Raw genomic sequence first — 19,225 nt, forward strand, 5'->3', positions numbered from 1 at the left:
CATTTCACCAACAGAGGGCTGGTATTTTGTGTGTGAACCGGAACGACATGGTTTCACCTTGGATGCTAACATTGTGGAATGGATTACTGGTGTTAGGAATTTGACCAATAAGTATAAACTAAATCCCACTTTTTGACCAAAGTGTGTAGTCTGGCAAAAGGAGAAATATGAAACGGGACGTAAGGATACTGTTATTGGGAGAACGTAAGTAAATACCCGTGCAATTACAAGCTAATGCTACCAAACGTTAGCAGTTACAACCTTCTAATGTTGTTATAATGCTAAGTAACTTTATGGCATTAGTAATGGAAGATGTTGGTATGGAACGATTAAATAACGATACCATTGGCAGCTAAATTATGCCATACTGATTCACAACCATTTTAGTAAACGCGTTTAATTCAAATTACATTCAGAACTGGTACGTTAACCAAGTTATGTGTGTAAACATGTTCGTGTAGCAACTTTCAGTGCATGGCACTTTCACTGTGTCTCGACAGTCTCGTAATGTGATAGCTGCCTGAAAGCCAACCACTGTTGCAACCTACATGAAGAATGTCTTTTTTAAGCTTTCAAATTAAGCTGTCAGACACTTAATTGTTTACGCCTGGGTCTGGTTTATGTCTAGTCTCCATTAACATATATCAAGTCCTCAGGACTTATTTGTGGTATGACTAAGCCCAAGTGTATGACTGTACCCATAGTATACTGCATTTTTCTGTCTAATAAAGTATTCAATCATTCACTCAAAGAAACTATACCGGTTACTCTACTGAATGTCATGTCACTATGCAAGTTAATGCATTTTTATTTAGACCTTATTTTTGAATGTTTAGACTTTTTCCTCAGTAGCACAGTTGCCAAACCAAGAACCCTGTGTAGACTTGTTCTATTGACCAGCACCACAATACAGAAAGTCTTATCAGGGCGTACGTGTGTTTTTATGATTTTATGATTTAGTCAAATAAACCAGCCCCTTCATGAGTAAATATAGATTGTGTTTGGACGAAACAACACTGAGCAATCAAATGGAAATGCTCTGCAAAAACAAAAGCCTGCACTTCTGTTGAAATTCTAGATTCTGCCACATTATATCCATTGTATTTGGTCAACTCACCCTACCATTAATACCCGGAACCACAACCTGTCTGTCTCACTCTGCTGCATTTTATCTCACTTTTACAGCCAAGGTGGGGAAGACGTCACTCATCATGTCCTTAGTTGGGGAGGAGTTTCCAGAAAAGGTAAGTGGACAGTGGACTACAACACAATAACTTCGAGTGTGTAATGCCTGATTTATACTTGGTCGGTTGTGCATCATGACTTGCCCCTAATGTAATCGCTCATATATAAGCTCACAATCTGTCTTGGCCAGGTGACGTCTCACTTGCAAAAACGGTTTCATAGCTCAATGTGACACGTGGTTAATAAAGGTTACATAATTACATACAACATGTCTCAGCGCAAAGCATTTTTGAGCTTGCAGATCTGCTGTTTCCATTGCAAGACACCGGTGCGCAACTAACTAAATCACGGGAAAGACTGGAATGTCGAGACGTGTTTACTTTGTTATAAACTGTAACAACACATACTATTGCAGTAAAATATAGTTTGTATTCCCATATCCACACCCTAGCACACAGTAGTCAGGTGGACTATTTGGTTAATTTCCTTGTAACACACAAACTAATGTGTGACACACATACAAGCTCACCAAAGTATTTTTCTGCTGTCATCAGCAGCTTACCATGTTGTATAATACTTCTCACCAGTAAAGATAAGACAGAGCTCATATTTCAATTCAAACATTTACATAGTAGACTGCTTTCCACTTTCTACCACTAAGCACCATAGTATTGTAGGACACAAATCTGTAATGGCAAAGAATGTTATTACAATACAACTAGCACTCAGTGGTTGGAGAAGGTCTTTCTACTCTTCCTTTGAGACATTTTGACCGTAGAGTAAGGTAGAAAAGACTGGAGTGGTTGACAATGACTATAAAGTTATGGGTGGCACACTGGATTAGACACTTGCTACACCGGCATCTTTATTGTAGTTCGGATATTGGGGTAGCAGTGACTCATCTTAGAAATCGGGAGGTTCCTGGTTTGATCCCAGGCTCCCCCTGGGTTAATGTCGGAAATGTCCTCAAACATTACCATTAACTGCTCCCAATGAGCAGTTTGGTGCCTTGCATGGTTTATACACATGTGTTTAAATTATACTAAAGTGTACAGTACGCGAAACCTTCTTTTCTCTCCTGCAGGTTCCTCTTAAAGCTGAAGAGATCACCATCCCTGCTGATGTCACCCCAGAGAAGGTTCCTACACACATAGTGGATTATTCAGGTGTGTGTGTGTGTGTGTGTGTGTGTGTGTGTGTGTGTGTGTGTGTGTGTGTGTGTGTGTGTGTGTGTGTGTGTGTGTGTGTGTGTGTGTGTGTGTGTGTGTGTGTGTGTGTGTGTGTGTGTGTGTGTGTGTGTGTGTGTGTGTGTGTGTGTGTGTGTGTGTGTGTGTGTGTGTGTGTGTGTGTGTGTGTCATTTTATAGCGGCCTACAACATTGTTACTAAGTTTGTGTGTGAGTATGCTGCTTGCTAAAGCCATGGAAACATGTACTGCAGCATACAGTGTGTGGGTTTGATTGGACTCACAGCATAATTTATATTTGTCCTTAAACCCAACAGAGACTGAGCAGACAGATCAGGTCCTGAGAGAAGAAATTGTCAAGGTAATTGTACCACAGTCTGTGAACTAATACAATTCTCCCAGAGCAGGAAATGCACACCAACCATAGTCAGATGCTGCTGTTTCCCTTCTAGTTTCTTAATATGAAGGGTTTGTTCCATCATGCTCTTAATCCATTTAGAAAAACAATTGCTGCCTGAAATCTCTTATACAATATTGAATTATCAATAAAGATGATTTCATCCTGCAATGTTGTTAATAGTTCTTTTTTTGTTTTTAAGTTATTTTGTCTGGCTTTTCCTACCATTTATCAATAGTCACAGAGTGACAGGAAATGGGGAGAGAGAGTTTGGGAAGAAAAATATGTAGGTTGCTTAATTAGTTTCAATACTATTCCATAGCAAGTTTTGCCGTCCAAAGGCAAGGTCTCGGATCTTTTAAACGGTGGTTATGTCACTTTGTTCGTTGTCTTGGAAAGTTTTGTTTCTTTAAGATGTCATTAGACTCATTACTGCAATTAATGCAAATAGTTATGCTTGGTATGTCGCTCATCATAATCTCTCCAACCCACTCAGGCTAATGTAGTGTGTGTGGTGTATGATGTCACTAACGAGGACACGATAGACAAGGTAATTCTGCTCCCGACAAAAAAAGAACGAAAAGAAAAAGTAATCTCCTGCTCCTTTTTACACCATTTTATGGATGCATTCTGAATGTACTTCGGAGTATCCTACATCTGCTGCTGTAATGAAGAGGTTTCTTTCCACCTGTCTTTCAGATAAAAACAAAATGGATACCTTTAGTAAACGGAGATGCAGAGAAGGGGAAGAAGTATGTATTGGCTGTTGATTTCACAATAGATTACCGAATACTGTACTGTAATATCGTATGGACTACTCTGTTGTTGAGCTGATTTTAAGTTTCTCTTGTACGCTTGTTGGTTAAATTCTTACAAATTATGTTTGCACATGTTTGTGTATGTTGACAGAGTTCCCATCATCCTGGTGGGGAACAAGTCAGACCTGCGCTCCGGAAGCTCAATGGAAACCATTCTACCAATCATGAATCAATTCTCTGAGATAGAGACTTGTGTAGAAGTAAGAGTCTCCTTTATAAACACTGACCTGTTCAGTTTGCCAAGACTCATAAGCCTGCCTGGTCTCACAGAAAAATATACACACTCACAAGACATAAGTTAACATATATAATGCAATTTTAGTACTCACTCTCCATATTTTTTCCTTTTCAAGTGTTCTGCGAAGAACTTGAAAAACATCTCAGAGTTGTTTTACTATGCCCAGAAAGCAGTGCTACACCCCACAGCCCCCCTCTATGACCCTGAGGACAAGCAGGTCAGTTATTTTCTAAATATCAAAATTAGCAGCTTATTTGGTCATAGGTTGGTGTATATGTCTGTGTTAAAGTGTATTGTATTTCCACATCATTGAGTTATGATCTTTGTTCTCCTGTGCGTTCCCTAGCTGAAGCCCATGTGTGTCCGAGCACTCAGCCGAATCTTCTCCATATCTGACCAAGACAACGACCATATCCTCAGCGATGCTGAGCTCAACTGTTTTCAGGTGCCAAATGATCAAAATAAAACTCATCCGCTCATCTCTGGATCATATGTGTTTATTTGTGAATGCCATTCACATTTCTTCCTCATCTTGCAACGCTTGCTGCACACTGCAGTGAAATGTCTGTTCAGTTGTGTCAAGTATAATTGTTGTTTTTAGAACAGAACTTGTTCTGTCCATTTAACATATATATTTTATTATATCATGTTGCACTGAAAATCATTTCTACGTGCCTCAATGTGGCAATAAAGATTATAATTTAAGTTAAATCTCATGTCTCTGTGCAGCTATTAATTTAACTGAAAGGTTGGATTTGGCCTTTAATAAGACTACATTTATTTAAACAGAAAGCCTGCTTCGGGAACCCACTGGCACCTCAGGCCTTGGAAGATGTAAAGACTGTCGTGTGGAAGAACACCAGTGATGGTGTGCAGGACAACGGCCTGACCCTGAACGGTAAAAACTTCTCAGAAAATGCTAAGCAACTCACAAGTTGTAGAGGTGTGGTCCATCATATCATACCCCAGTCCCAGGACTTGTGATGTGATCTGAACTAAAAATCTGTGCCATCACAGGGTTGTGTTGTTTACGTTGTTAAACATCTAAAACTCAATGTCTCTGATTCAAAGTGGTTAGTCATACCTGATGAAGGCCAATAATGAAACCTGTAAAAATAACAGTGTTTTTATAATAAAATGAAACACTGTGGAGCAGAGCTGTGTGCAGACTTATCATCTTATTGTTTTTACACTGTTACTACCTTTAGTCCAGCACCAGCAAGGGACTGGATGTGCGCAACCTACCTGAACTAATCTCCTGAGACACCACCAGCTAACTTGTAGCCTTGGAAACCCAGACGTTTTAGCTAACTTGTGACTTTCTAAGACAATATAGATCGCATCGGAGCATTTATCCTCTGCAACATTCAAAAATGGTTTCATCTTGTTGAGGATCTTTGGTCAAGAGATGGTAGTAACCCATCATTCTATAGAATGTCACACTTGAACTGAACTGATGACATTTCTGTGTCTCGATACCGCAGGTTTCCTGTTCCTCAACACATTATTCATCCAGAGGGGCCGACATGAGACCACGTGGACCATCCTGAGAAAGTTTGGTTACGATGACACCCTGGAGATGACAGATGACTTCCTTTACCCACAGTAGGTCTACTAGTGGCTTAGCTTTACTGTTCACACTGAATTCAACTGATGACGTAATGTTTGCTATTGTACATGATACATGCACACCTCTCAGAACACGGACTGTCAAAAAGTAATGGGAAACGCCTACTTTACCACGACTCTTTGTAGGCTCCCTGGCTGTGCCAGCCAGTGCGTAAATAATTTAAATGGGGTAGAAAACTGCCCACCACCGCAGCGTCTAGGAGTTTGAAATCGAATGCACCGCATTGCATCTGACTTTGTTGAGTGTTGAGCATCTATTATACGGACATAATTGGCCATGTTCAGGGGAGGGAGGTGATATTTGTTGCTACACATACTCCTTCGGCACGGTGCTTTTTCTAAACAAAATGATTGCTATGCTGTAGGTAGGGATGGAGCTCGTTCATTTTTATTGATAACGATCACCTTATCGATCAGGCTTAGTCCATCGAGTCCATTATCGAGCATTTTCTATTATTTTGTGGAAAAATGGGAGATAATAAATTCTGAACAGAACCAGTATATTTTACTAGGGCCTTCAACTACAGTACTTTTCTAACAAACGGAAGGCAATTGACCTTTTTACTAATACAATAATATTAAAGGAACTGGTTAATATGTATGTGTACAGACAGTGACTTTAAACACGTAATGTTGTTTACTCTGTTGGCAGGTATCAATACACTTTTAGACATGTTTGTGCCAGCGTGGGCGATTGTCTTGATCGCCTCTTGTCTTGATTGTTTAAACATGACGTCATGGGCCGCTAATATGCTCGATAACAGGCTTGATAAGGCCAAAGCTTATTGATAACGGGTACTCAATAAGCTTGTTTTCTGAATTTTTGGGGTATCGGTTATCGAGCTCCATCCCTAGCTGTAGGTCATGAGGATAAATTATTTTATTATGTTGTGTACTACGAAGTACATACCTGTATGCATGCGAATAATCATCTCTGATTATATCTTATTTAAACATTTCAATACATCTACTGTATCTATAAATGCACCAAGTCTCTGTGTGTACGTACATGTGTACATCTGTAATCCACGTAACTCGAGAACCGTTCGCCCCACCGACTTCAAATTCGACACACACGTTCCACACTGCCACAGGGAAAGCAGTGCCCGGTGTCGAGTCCGTTGGATAGCCGGTTGTCCAGAACCAGCACAAAAGCCTCTGCCTGGGATCTGGACCTGATCACCCCTATATCTCCATTCTCCATATATGGATCTGGCCTGTTCTGACATCAGAATGATTTCTGACATCTGCATAGACTCCATATTTGGGCATGCCTGATAAAGAACTCCATATATGGGCATAAAAGGGACACAGACATAACTGGGTGGGGCATCCATTTCCAACTTGCACTGTTCCAAGTAGGCCAGTGCCCAATGGGCACCGTTCTAGTATATTAGAATACACACATTCCCTGGTGCAGACAGGTACAGTAGCATATGTCCCGAGTGTATGTGACCCTTTTAGTACGTGCACCACAGTGTATAACAACAAGGTATTTTTGTTTTGATATTTTGTGTTGCTACTAGGCTACGGGTTTCTGTGGGATGCACCACAGAGCTTAATCATCTGGGTCACCAATTCCTCCAGCGGCTATTTGAAAAGTACGATGAGGTGAGAAGCATTACTGTAAATTAACTGTGTATCTCACAAGTCACTGACAAGTCTTATGTGGGAGATATTAAAAACACAGACAGTATTTGAAGTATTTACAGCTGGATTTGCTTGATTTTCATTAAATGGATTTCAGCATTTCAGTTGCTACACTACTATAACTACTGCCACAGAGCAATGTTATTATTTCAAGGAACTAACTATCCTGCTGTCCTTTTTCAGGATAAGGACTCTGCACTGTCTCCCACAGAGCTTAGGAATCTGTTCTGCGTATTTCCCTACATGCCATGGGGTGCTGAGGTCCACTCAGCGGTCTCAACCACAGAAGAGGGCTACATATCTTATGACGGCTACCTTTGTCAGTGGACGTAAGTTTGCATACTCGCCAGAGGTATTTGTGCACGGTTTTATATGGGTATTTTAATTCAACTTGCACTGCTTAAAGCTCCCATGTACGTTTGTGCTTGCATATGCAGGCTTACTGCATACCTTGACATCCACCGCTGCCTGGAACACCTAGGATACCTAGGATACCCTATCGTCACTGATCAGGAGTCTCAGACTGCAGCAGTCACAGGTGTGTGTGTGTGTGTGTGCGTGTGCGCGTGCGCGTGACGTGTTATGACGCGTGTTATGGACCTTCTGGAGTAGGGCTGCTTTAACCCTGATCATTTGACTATATACTGTATCTTCATCATCAGTTTAAAGTGGGTATTCTAAATGAAAGTGAAAATATCAATATCGCAAATGTACCAAAACCCGATGACTATTGATTGTGGAATGTAAAACAATTTTATAATTTTTGGATACATTTGAAAATCGAAGGCATTCTCTGTAGGAAATTGGAGACACCTTCCCTACAACCTCTAATCGTAAGCCTGACTCTCCACATACTGTATATTGATTTCACATATGGCTGTGCTCTGAAATGTCACCTGAAAATCGTAACGTGACATGATGCATACATGTGGCGAGGGTTTCTATAATGGACAACAACAGAATGAAGCTCTTCTTGGAGTTGCGTTATCTTCTGCTCTATCTGTCATAATACAGCAGGCTGTAGTTTTGTTTATTCCTCCAATGGTGCATAATACCACACCTTGGTCAGGCATTGTCATTTGCGTTTTGTTTTCAGGCTTTAGTCTCATAGTAAACCACTCTCTTGTCTCATGTACAAGGATTGCAAGTGTAATCTGGTCCAGCATAGGCCCTATAAATCTGCCCACTGTACGTATGTTTTCTCAAGGTAGCAAATGACACATGATTGAATTGTACACTTAATTCAGAAATTGTGTATTGTGAAATGAGGGCGTTTTATATACCGGTATTCGATCTGTTGTTGCCAATCATTGATTGATTGATTGAATACTTTATTATTCAGAAATGTAAACGCCACGTGGTACAGTCGGACATTAAGGCTAAAAGCATATAACAAAAAGTCCTGGGGACTGGTTTCCATTGTGGTCATCATCAATTCATCATATGGAGCGGAGCTACGTACAACAATATTAGAAGTGTCAAGACCGTACAGTACAAGATGTGCAATTAATAAAAACTGAGATAGAACAAGACACTCTTTAGCAGTTAAGTAAAATCACCCAAGACTCTGCATGGGTCAGCAGCTAATGGCTGTATGCATTAATTATCACAACATCACACCACTGATTAGCCACAATTTGCAACATTCAATTTTTTAACTAATAGGATGAATCTAGTGTTGCAATACCTTCCATTGACATCCCATTCATCCAAATTGCATTTCCGATCTGCTTGTATTAAACAACGTTAAACTCACCAACGGCCCTGCGTACAAGTACAACCTGTTTCAAATGGTCACATTATGGAAGAGGCCTGACCCGTTAATAAATTCCAAAACCTTTATGAAACAAACGCTTTGCAGTTTGAAAGAGGATAATTCAAGCTTTCCCTACAGCTACAATGTTGGTGAGTTTAATGTTGTTTAATACAAGCAGATCGGAAATGCAATTTGGATCAATGGGATGTCAATGGAGGGTATTGCAACACTAGATTCACCCTATTATTAACAAAAATCTAGTAAAATCTGCAAATTGCGGCTAACCACTGATTACTACTGACAATGAGTAATGACTCTAATGAGGCTTCAGTGCTCTGTAACATAATTTGGACGCGTTTGGAGATGGCATGCTTGTTTGCATTTTGAAGCTCTGTATTACAGCAGTTTAAATCTGTAAGCGCACATCTACAAGAAGTTGGAGAAGTTGGATACATGATAATCTGTGGTGCACGCACAGGGTTATTAGTGTTATTTATGCTTAGAATGTCATAAAATGCCATTTTTATAGCCTATTAAAACATAAATCCGAGCCGCGCTCATCATCATTGCTGCTCTGGGGGCCATCGTCCGTCCGTTCTCTAGACTTAAGCCAAATTCCAATACCCAAAATCCCGGGCACTCGCTCACTTACACAGCATGGTGGTGTTACGGTGAAATTGGTGACCTGCTGAAAAATGTAACAATCGTGTAGACAATCACATAATGTCAGTGTCCGAATGTAAATCGTTGCAGTCGTTTCATTAGTCGTGTTCAACCTAGCAGTATTTAGGCCACGTATTTTAAGACCTCAATGTAAGTTTTGTGAAGTCCACAAGATGGTCACATATTTCAGCAGGTCACCAATTTCACCATAACACCGCCATGCTGGAGTGAGCAAGTGTGAGTGAGCGAGTGGCCGAGATTGTGGGTATTGGAATTTGGCTTTTCACTACAGAAACAACACTACTTGTCACTACATCACTTCCGGCGCGGAAGCGGACCTGTCTTCTATATGCTTATTTCACAGATTTCTCTGGCACTAGCGCCACACAGCCTGGAGGGCTGGGAGGGAATGTGCTAAAAATAAAGACACTGTCTTTGTCATTATTGAAAAAATAAGACACTATAGTGAGTGCTGAAAATACGTTACATATTTGTTTGTGGTGGGGAGCACGAAACCTAGTCGTCGCTCTGGCAATATAGAGAGGGACAGAAAAGACAAGACTACTGCCATACCCTTAAACATGGGTCAAATGAACCAGCCACTGGCCACAGACTTGAATGAGAAGTCACGGTCAGTCACAGAGCTTTAAACTGGCAGTACAGTGCAAACCGTTTTTATTCTTTGTTTTGTGTGTGTATTTGATCTTTACTACTCTGTGTTTGTGCACTCTTTGCATGTTGTGTTTTGTTTGCCTGCGTGTTTGTGCCTTGGTGTGTGTTTCCGCAGTGACACGGGAGAAAGAGGTGGACCTGGAGAAGTGCCAGACTCAGCGGTCAGTGTTTCTGTGTAAGGTGATCGGACCGCGGGGGACGGGCAAAACAGCCTTCCTCCAGGCCTTTGTGGGGCGGAACGCTGCGGTAAGACACCATCTGTCTGTCTGCGACCAAACCAGCCAAGCATTCCACTGTCTCCACGACACACACAGATAACGGACACTGATTTGTCTCCAAATAACATTTCACATAATATTACAAATAACCATTAGTATTTCTGTCACCGACACTGATAATGATGTGGCTTGATTGGCTCATCTGTTTCTTCTTCTTTCTGTCTGAGCATGGTACTCTACAGTAGTCTACTCTACACCATTGCCGGCTTGGTGATGTCACTCTAGAGAGGAGCAAGCACTAAATACCTCAAATGTTGTTGTTTTTTTTCTCTCCAGAGAGTGGGAAGTTTCAACGTTGCCTTTTCCCCCTACACCATAAATACTGTCGAAGTCAGCAACCAAGAAAAGTATCTTATCGTGAGTACTAGATCCTATACTAGATCCCAGTCTGACTGTAATATTGAACCTTTTGGCATTTAAACCCTGACAATATTTGAAATTGAACTCGAGCTTAAAGATGGAGTGCTGTGATTTTTGTATTTATTTTGTATGTGTTTATGAGGTGACAGTACTTCATTAGACCCCTTGGTGTTGTATGTGCAATGATGTCTTCCCTTTGTATTTAGGATTTCTTCCTGGAGGCTGAAACCGTGACAGTCAAACATGCCAATGAAATATACTGATATTGTGACGTTAGTTAGACTAGATGTAGTTAGATGTATACTAGTCAGACAGGCATTAGTCTGGTGACAACACTGTCGCTTTCGACATGCGTGGCAATTAAAAACTAACCCCTGGCTCCCGACATGTGTGGCAGGTTAAAACTAACCTGTGGCTTCTTGTGAGGTTAGGTTTGGGGTTGGGTTTTGAGTAGGGTGTCGGACTAATGCCTGTCGGACTGTTAGTACGTCGGACCAAACACATGCACCCTTATATGTCAAAACTTTAGCCTCAACCAAGTCCCCTACACACCTTGTGCTCCTTGCAGCTCTATGAGGTAGATGTGGAAACAGAGTTCCTGAAGGCATCGGATGCATCCTGCGACGTGGCCTGTCTCATGTATGACGCCAGTGATCCGCACTCCTTCGACTACTGTGCCAGTATCTACAAGGTCAGCAGAAACACAAGTCATGCAGGCCGTCTTTAATGACATTTTTTCAACCACTACTCTAGTACAACAAAGTCTTGTTGTACAGCAAATAGATACACTACCGATCTACAAGCTTACAATGTATCGTGACAGGACACGTTTTGAGCTTGTAGATCGTCTATTTTCACAATTTCTCAACTAGAATGACATTGCTAAAATAGGAATGCCAGGTTTAAAATGGTTCAATTAAAAACTTGAATTCTTCACAAGAAACAGACAGACCTTCAGATTACTTTAGATTTCTTATTATGGAAATATTTTCTAAATAACACATTTTGTTTTTGTTTTCCATTAAACCTCACTACCAAAGAGTACTTTGCAATCATTACTTAAGTATAGCCTTGCCGAGCCATGAGGCCCATAGGGCAGGAGCCTATCTCCTGTTTCTGTAGCGTGAGGCAGCTTGATATACAAATACACCCCCTGGACATGATGCTAGTATGTCACAGGGATTTACCCCCAATCCAAGGGAGGCACTGGGTTCCATTTTTCAGAGTCTTTGGTATGACCCGGCCAGGGATCGAACTCCGACCTCCCAGTCCCAGGGCGGCACTCTAACCACAAGGCCACTGAGCTGGTAATCATTACTTGGTTTGTTGTTTTCATTTGTTTCCAAGTGTGTGTTTATAGACACGTTTATTTTTTGTATTCCTTAGCAACACTACATGGAGAGCAGCATTCCCTGTGTGCTGGTTGCATCCAAGGCAGACCTCGCTGAGGTCAAGCAGTTCCATGGTACGACACCTGCGGAGTTCTGTTATAAACACCGCCTGCCTCCACCAATTCCCTTCTCCAGTCTGTCCATGGACTCCACTAACAAGACCATCTACACCAAGCTGGCCTGGGCTGCCATGTTCCCGTACGTAAATAGATTTCTAAAATCACACACACACACACACATATGCACGCACGCACGCACACACACAAATTAATGCCTTTGAAATTGAAGGAATGATCCAACAGCCTCTCAGGCTATTGGATCAGGTTTATTGCTCAAAAGATGTCCCGGCTAAGGTGTTTTCCAAAAAATTAGTGTAGACAAGGGGGAATCATGACCAAGTCTGCCATACCGTTGACAACAAAATGGGTTACCCATTTCAACACATCCGCCATGAAGTCCAAACATGGTGGGTGGGGGGAAACCTATGCATTTCTGTAAAGCGACTGTCTATTGATGATCTTTTTTGCCTCCTTTCCCAGACACCTGAATGGTTCAGACTTGAGCAACACATCGTTCTGGCTGAGAGTAACGCTGGGGACGGCTGTAGTCACAGTTCTGGGATTCGCCATCTATAGAATCTTCGCAAGGCAGAGATGAATGACTTCCATCAGGATATTCCTGTTCTATAAATCCCACTCTCCAGCATTCAAGACCAACTACAGACTACCAGCCAGACTTCATGCCAATTTTATTATAAACCACAACACAGTCTGTGCCCAATCTTATTTTTCCTTCTTTTTTGAAGGAAATTTGGCAGTACATGTTCTTGTTACAGGACCATCTCGGTACATCCCTCCCTCCATTATCCATTCCTTCCTTTACCCCTGTCCTTCCCAGCTCCCGGTTTCTTTTTCTCTTTCCTATCCACTTGACTGTAATCATCTGCTGGCAGTTTGAGGCCATTTTCTTTATGTCCCCTTCTCTCCCTTCCTGTGCTTGCGCTACTATACAGTACAGTATGCTGTCTATCCAGGCTAAGCAGGAGTTGGCCTCTCTATGCTCGATGCATTTGAATGCCATGAGACTATTGCTGTACGTTATCCAAGTAGGTGCTTTATCAAAGGGGTAGAAATGAAGACACTGTGTCACACCCATTCCACTCCCCCTTTATTCATCTGCAAGAAAAAGAAAAAAGAAGCCAAATTGCGAATGGAAGAACATATCGACACATAGTCATTAACAACCAAAGGGCAGCATGAGGAATTGTACATATTCCAAAATCATTTTGGGAAGTGAGTCAGTTGGCATTTGGTATTGCCGACTGGGCATTACCGGGGTTCCACCCAAGCCTATTGGAAGTACTACTACAGTATGACATAGCTCACCAGAGATCTTGATTGGCCACGTCTCATGACCACCGAGCAGCTTGCTGGAGCTCTGCAGTGAAAGAACGGTCTTACCGTACCTTTGACCAAGCAAGCCTCTACCTATAGTATTGTGGAAGCAATACTATCAAGCACGAATTCAGTAATTTAAAAGGTGATCTGCAGTGGCTTGTCGGCTAAATAGCTTGCTTTGTGCATGGAGGAGAGAAAACCGCAGTTTTTTGTATTTTGTACAAAGGTCTGCAATTCAAAATAGGAATTCCGATGAAATCCAAAATAGATTGCACTGCTGGGGTGTGCTAATTGTCCCTACTTTGTGTGCAGAAACTGATATTTTGGACATAATCTGCCCTTATACTTTCCAAGTTTCCAACATGGGACAATCATTTATTTTACCCTTTTTTTATTTTAGCGACACCTTGCTATTACCACAGGACATCTTTCTGAGACTTAAGAACTATGGCTTTTACTGACTGAATTAAATGGACTGGAAGCTTATTGAATAAAAAAAGCTGAAATTTTGCCAAAAGATGGTATGTGTAGTAGAACAGGAGATACTGTACATGTGTCACTGATGATTACATGTTTTTTTATGCTTTAGGTATAGAAAGTAGATTTATCTCAATCTTGTGTTATGTTTCTCATTTAACATGGATAACTTGGATTCTCCTGTTAGTGTTTTAACAGTGAGAGGTTTTTCATTTAAACTAGGTTTTGATAGAATCAGAAAGCATATGATAAATGACATGTGTTACACCCATTATGTGCATAATATAGGATTGTTTTTGGTGTGCATTCCTATTAAGCAGCACAGGTTCCAACTGCTATGCAGTACGGTACCTGGCTGAATTATCCAACATTCAGAAACAATACTGACTTAAGTTTAGTTTATAGAGTCTAGACTGTAACTTTAATGGTTGAGTGATGGTGAAATTATTTGTCACCATTGGTGACAATAATTTATACTTAGTACAACCACGTCTTATATCTGATTTATGACACACGCACACGGTTGTATTACAATGTTAGCTTAAGTGGCTGCCGCTGCGCAGATATTTTTGCATATTTTTTCCTTTGATCAGATCGACGAGGACGACACCTGCTTCAAACGGTGTCCACGAAGTGAGAAGAGGGAGCGACTGTTCTACAGTACTGCCACAAGATGGAGTTGTTGTCTTCAGGTAAGAGTAATGAGGATGTTCTTTTTTTTTCTTTCTTTTTTACTATGCTTGAAAATCATTACAAAGCGTGTTTCAAGTGTAGTCAGAATATGTAGTTATAGGATTATACGCGATTTGTGTTTAAGCAAATTTTCTTTCTCTTTTTTTGTGATCACTCGAATCCAGTGTGATGGTTGCTTCTGACCAGGGAGAATTTAAGAGTAGGCCTATTTGTGTTGTCCTTATGGGTTATATATGCACAGCTCTGTCACTCCCACACAGTCCAATAGACCTTTGTTCCCTCGGCATTGAATTAACGCTCAAGGGTGCCAATTTTCATGTCTGAAACGAAGTACCGTAGGCCTAATAGGTTCCCTATTGAAATATATATAATTATTTTTAAAGTAAAACACGCTTAGTTACCCCGTGCACCCCCCAACAAACAAACAAACAAATACAATTTGACAACTTTTACATCAAGTGGAGAATAAAATTAGACCTTCCCGCTTCCCAAATCAAAACAATTATGGAAATTATAATTTCTCACCATATAAACAATAATCACAGATTGGACACGGTTGACGGTTTCCCGTGATCTGACTTTATCTCATTCTCATGCCACCATCTTATCGTGCTGTTTGAACAATGATTGAACAAAATTAAATCAGATTAAGTTAAGTAAATAATAAGCTTATATCCATCCATCACTGGCGCCTCCATAAGGGGTTTGTCTGCGAAGACGCGCTGGCACACAGCACTGCGCCGTAACAGGTTTCTTTCAGACCGTAGTCAACTTGAGTGTTGTTGTTTTTTAACGAGGTAGGCCTCTAGACTCCTATACACCTTTTATGTACCATCTAATTGGTGCTACCTTGTTGAGCCATAACTATACCTGCCACTTCATTCAACTGATTTGAAGCACATAACCGCTACCATCACCTTTGTGCGCGCGTAAATTGCGCGTAATAAGTTGCCAAAACAGAACTTTTTAGAAGACAAAGGTTTATTGTATTGCAGTATAAACAGTCTTAAAAAATCTTTCGACACAGTGGGATGTTTTTATATGAATCAAAGGGACATATATTTTACAAAATGCTTTTTGAACTGACACAACCACAGAACCGTGAAGACATTGCAAGGTATACTGCCTACAGTTAGGGTATGTATAAGGCTCGACGATGCTCACTATTAGAACATTGCATGTTTATGAACTCGTGCACTATAACAACTTACAAGAACTATTAATTATTTCAGTATAGGGCCTACTTTTTCAATAAGTTCCAGAGTCATATCAATTGGTTTCCCCTTAGGATATCAAGGAGCGGGGAGAAATAACAGTAACAGTAGTATTATAGAGTAGTAATGCTGTCAAATAAAAAAGCTTACAATTAACGTTAACTTATACAGCAAGGCTATAGTGCAATGGAGTGGAAACAGTTCTGGTAAAAACATTAGGAACATAAGTTCGCATGACACCATACAAAAATAATACATATACGAAAACATTTCCTCAGTATTTACAGTGACTTTATGCAATCAAGTCCGTTTGATAATAAGTGTCCTTTTACTTCTTCTTTGCTGCTTTTTTCGCTGGCTTTGCCTTGGGCTTAGCTGCCTTTGGGGCAGCCTTCTTGGGCTTGATCGCTGGCTTGGCTTTCTTCGCTACTACTTTTTTGGGCTTTGCTGCCGCCTTTTTCGGTGACTTTTTCACTTTCTTCGCCGGACTCTTAACTTTTTTGGCTTTCGCTGGCGATTTGATCACCTTCTTGGGTTTGGCCACCTTCTTGATGGGCTTGGCCGCTTTCGCCACTGTCTTCTTTGCTTTCACGGGTTTGGCTTTTATGGGTGCCTTTTTGATGTCCTCGGACTTGGCCAGTTTGAAGGACCCCGATGCCCCGTGGCCCTTGGTGTGTCGCAGAATCTCTGCTTCCACCATCCTCTTCAGGGCCAGTTTGATCTGCACGTCGGAGTGGTCCCCCACCTTGTATGTGCTCTTGATGTACTTCTGGATACTCTGTCGGGACGCGCCGCCTCGGGTCTTGTCGTTCTGGATGGCTGCCTTGATCATCTCAGAGTATTTAGGGTGAGACGCAGGTTTCCTGGCTTTGGCTGCTCTTTTGGCTTTGGCCGGTGCTGCTGCCGCCGTCTCTGTCATGATGACTTTTTGTTGAGTTCTAAAATAAACAACACAAAAACACTGATCTCGTTCTGCTATTCCGGACTAACAGCGAAAAAAAACGATGAAAAAGTCCAGAAATGCAGGCTTTTGTCGTGGGTGTCTGTCTTTAAGTCAAATGTAGATGCGTATATTTTCATCCCATATAAATGTATCTTATTCCACAGCGCCTCGGCGAGGCTATGAAGCCTATGTGCGGACGTGATTGAGAACAGCAACGGCCAGCAGCTGATCTAGCAGACTCCATGGAACTCGCGCGCTCCTGTTTGTGTTTCTTCATCCTCGAATTCATAGCAAATATTAAAACTCCGGAGCAGTATAGACTCACAAAACATTATGGGGTGATAATAGACACATTGGGCTTCACGGGGAAGTAGTTTTTCTCGTTCAAGTCTCTGACCGAAGAACTTTTATTCCAGGAAAACCCGCTTGTAGTATTGCGTGCTGCGAACAATTTTGTAGAATTCGCGTTAAAATGACACAAACAGACAAAGCCGACCACAAAAACGACGAATGCATATTAAACTTGAATCTATGCTTAAACAAATGCATGTGGTTCAGAGAATGCAAAATGTCGTTTTTGCTTTTAATACAGCGATACAGGTAGCCAACTAACACAGCCCGGCCATTGACTTTGAGTGACGTGGTTGAGATTATTTACTGTTAAACATCATATAAATTAATTATCACAATAGCCAAGTTATTGATGAAGATCGTATTGATAATCTAGATTTATATGAGTTGATTTGCGATTGATAGCGTTGCTCTATTTGGTGTTTTTGGCCAGAACTGCATATAACTAACCGACTATGGCAGTCGCAGCTGAGCTCCATTGTCAGGAAAGTTGCCAACACCTTCAAAGATCAGGATTTCTGATCATAGTTTTATAGGATACATTTTCATAACATGTTTTAGATAAGAGTGCGATTGATTGTTAGTTGACAGTATGTTATCCCAAAAGCAAGTGCTACAGCATTCTTGACCAAAGGAAAGCAGTTTTTCAATATAGGGTGCATTGATGGCATTCTTTTGTTCAGGAGCTGGTGCAAGAGACTGCAGTCAATAACATGTTTCATTATGCAAGTGTGCTTCATCTTTTGATGTTGTGAGGCGAAATATGACAGTCTGCACCAACTGCTCTTTATCATAACTAACTTTGCAATTATTTTCCGATATTTTATATACATTTAAATTGAGACTCTACTGCAACGCCATCTTGAATCCCTTATGAAAGGCATATCACTTATTTAGGTAATATCCATTTTTCGTGCTGGTGTGACATAATATTTGACCTATTGTTCTAATTTCAGATTTACAGTAAATCCATCAACTCCATATTTTGTCCCAAAATAACATTCAGCGTCAGTCACCATGGGGTATAGGCTATTTATGTGGTTATGTGTTGACCATTTGAAGTCTTCAGTAGCCTGCCTGATCCTTGCTTTGACGTGGCTATTCTTGATTGAAGTAGATTTAATCTGTCGTTATTACAGTTTGGCCTGTATACAACAAAAATTACCCTACTTAAATATTTCCAAGAAAATATTTCTCGCTGCCCCTCTTGCTGTTTGTCGTCTCGTCCCCTGTGAGTTGAGTGTGCGTGACTGCGTGTGTTTGCCTTAGCTAGGGTTGGTGTCTGGCGAGTGAGTGAGTGAGAGGGTGAGTTAGAGAGGGAGGATCGTGCAATTATGAAAGAGTGAGTGGGTGAAAGAGTGAATCTACTAGTGCGTGCGCTCAGTAGCCTACATGAACGCGCGTAATGGCGCTATCATTATTCTAGGCAATGAGCCCATTGTTTAACCAATCCTTTATAGGATCAATGATAGGATCTTAGCCGTTTATTTTGTATGATTGACCATGGTTAGGCTATTGACCCAGTCCGACCCGACAATTGTCAATTTGTCATACAATTTGTGAAATGAAGTAGGACTACGACTATCTTTATTTAACCAGTTGTGCCCAGGCATTGGTGCTGAAAACAGCACCCCTGCACGCACTTCTCGCCCCGTTAGGCCACTCCCTTCTTTCACCGACAGAGGGATGTCCTCAACAGTCAACAATGACCGACCCGTTGCGTGGTCAACATAACGCTGTTGTATTATTAACTGTTTATGTCACCTATAGTGACCTATGACTTGTAGGCTAATGGTGTTTGTAGGCAACCGACGGGCGTTAGTTGACGGTGATCTAATTATGGGTTCGAATTGTCCCTCGTCAATTAAGCCTCAGGCTGTCGTTAGTGTCGTATATTTAAAAAATAAAATAATATACGCCCCCTCGGG

General features: G+C 41.2%; 2 protein-coding genes across 2 annotated transcripts; one reads left to right on the forward strand and one right to left on the reverse strand.

Annotated features, from left to right (window-relative positions):
- Positions 1–6: 6 nt before the first annotated feature.
- On the forward strand, positions 7–14,160 carry rhot2 (ras homolog family member T2). Its single transcript, XM_079492445.1, has 19 exons — positions 7–204; positions 1,186–1,244; positions 2,270–2,351; positions 2,688–2,731; positions 3,264–3,317; positions 3,467–3,519; positions 3,677–3,785; positions 3,939–4,040; positions 4,170–4,268; positions 4,613–4,721; positions 5,308–5,428; positions 6,979–7,063; positions 7,286–7,431; positions 7,540–7,640; positions 10,309–10,439; positions 10,748–10,828; positions 11,400–11,522; positions 12,218–12,420; positions 12,762–14,160. The coding sequence occupies exons 1-19, from the start codon at positions 168–170 to the stop codon at positions 12,877–12,879; spliced, it is 1,857 nt and encodes a 618-aa protein (XP_079348571.1). The 5' UTR covers positions 7–167; the 3' UTR covers positions 12,880–14,160.
- Positions 14,161–15,752: 1,592 nt separating this feature from the next.
- h1-0 (H1.0 linker histone) lies at positions 15,753–17,105 on the reverse strand. Its single transcript, XM_079492609.1, has one exon. The coding sequence runs from the start codon at positions 16,920–16,922 to the stop codon at positions 16,332–16,334; it is 591 nt and encodes a 196-aa protein (XP_079348735.1). The 5' UTR covers positions 16,923–17,105; the 3' UTR covers positions 15,753–16,331.
- Positions 17,106–19,225: the final 2,120 nt, after the last annotated feature.

This window comes from Electrona antarctica (genome assembly GCF_951216825.1).
Source record: "Electrona antarctica genome assembly, chromosome: 22".
Classification (NCBI taxonomy): domain Eukaryota; kingdom Metazoa; phylum Chordata; class Actinopteri; order Myctophiformes; family Myctophidae; genus Electrona; species Electrona antarctica.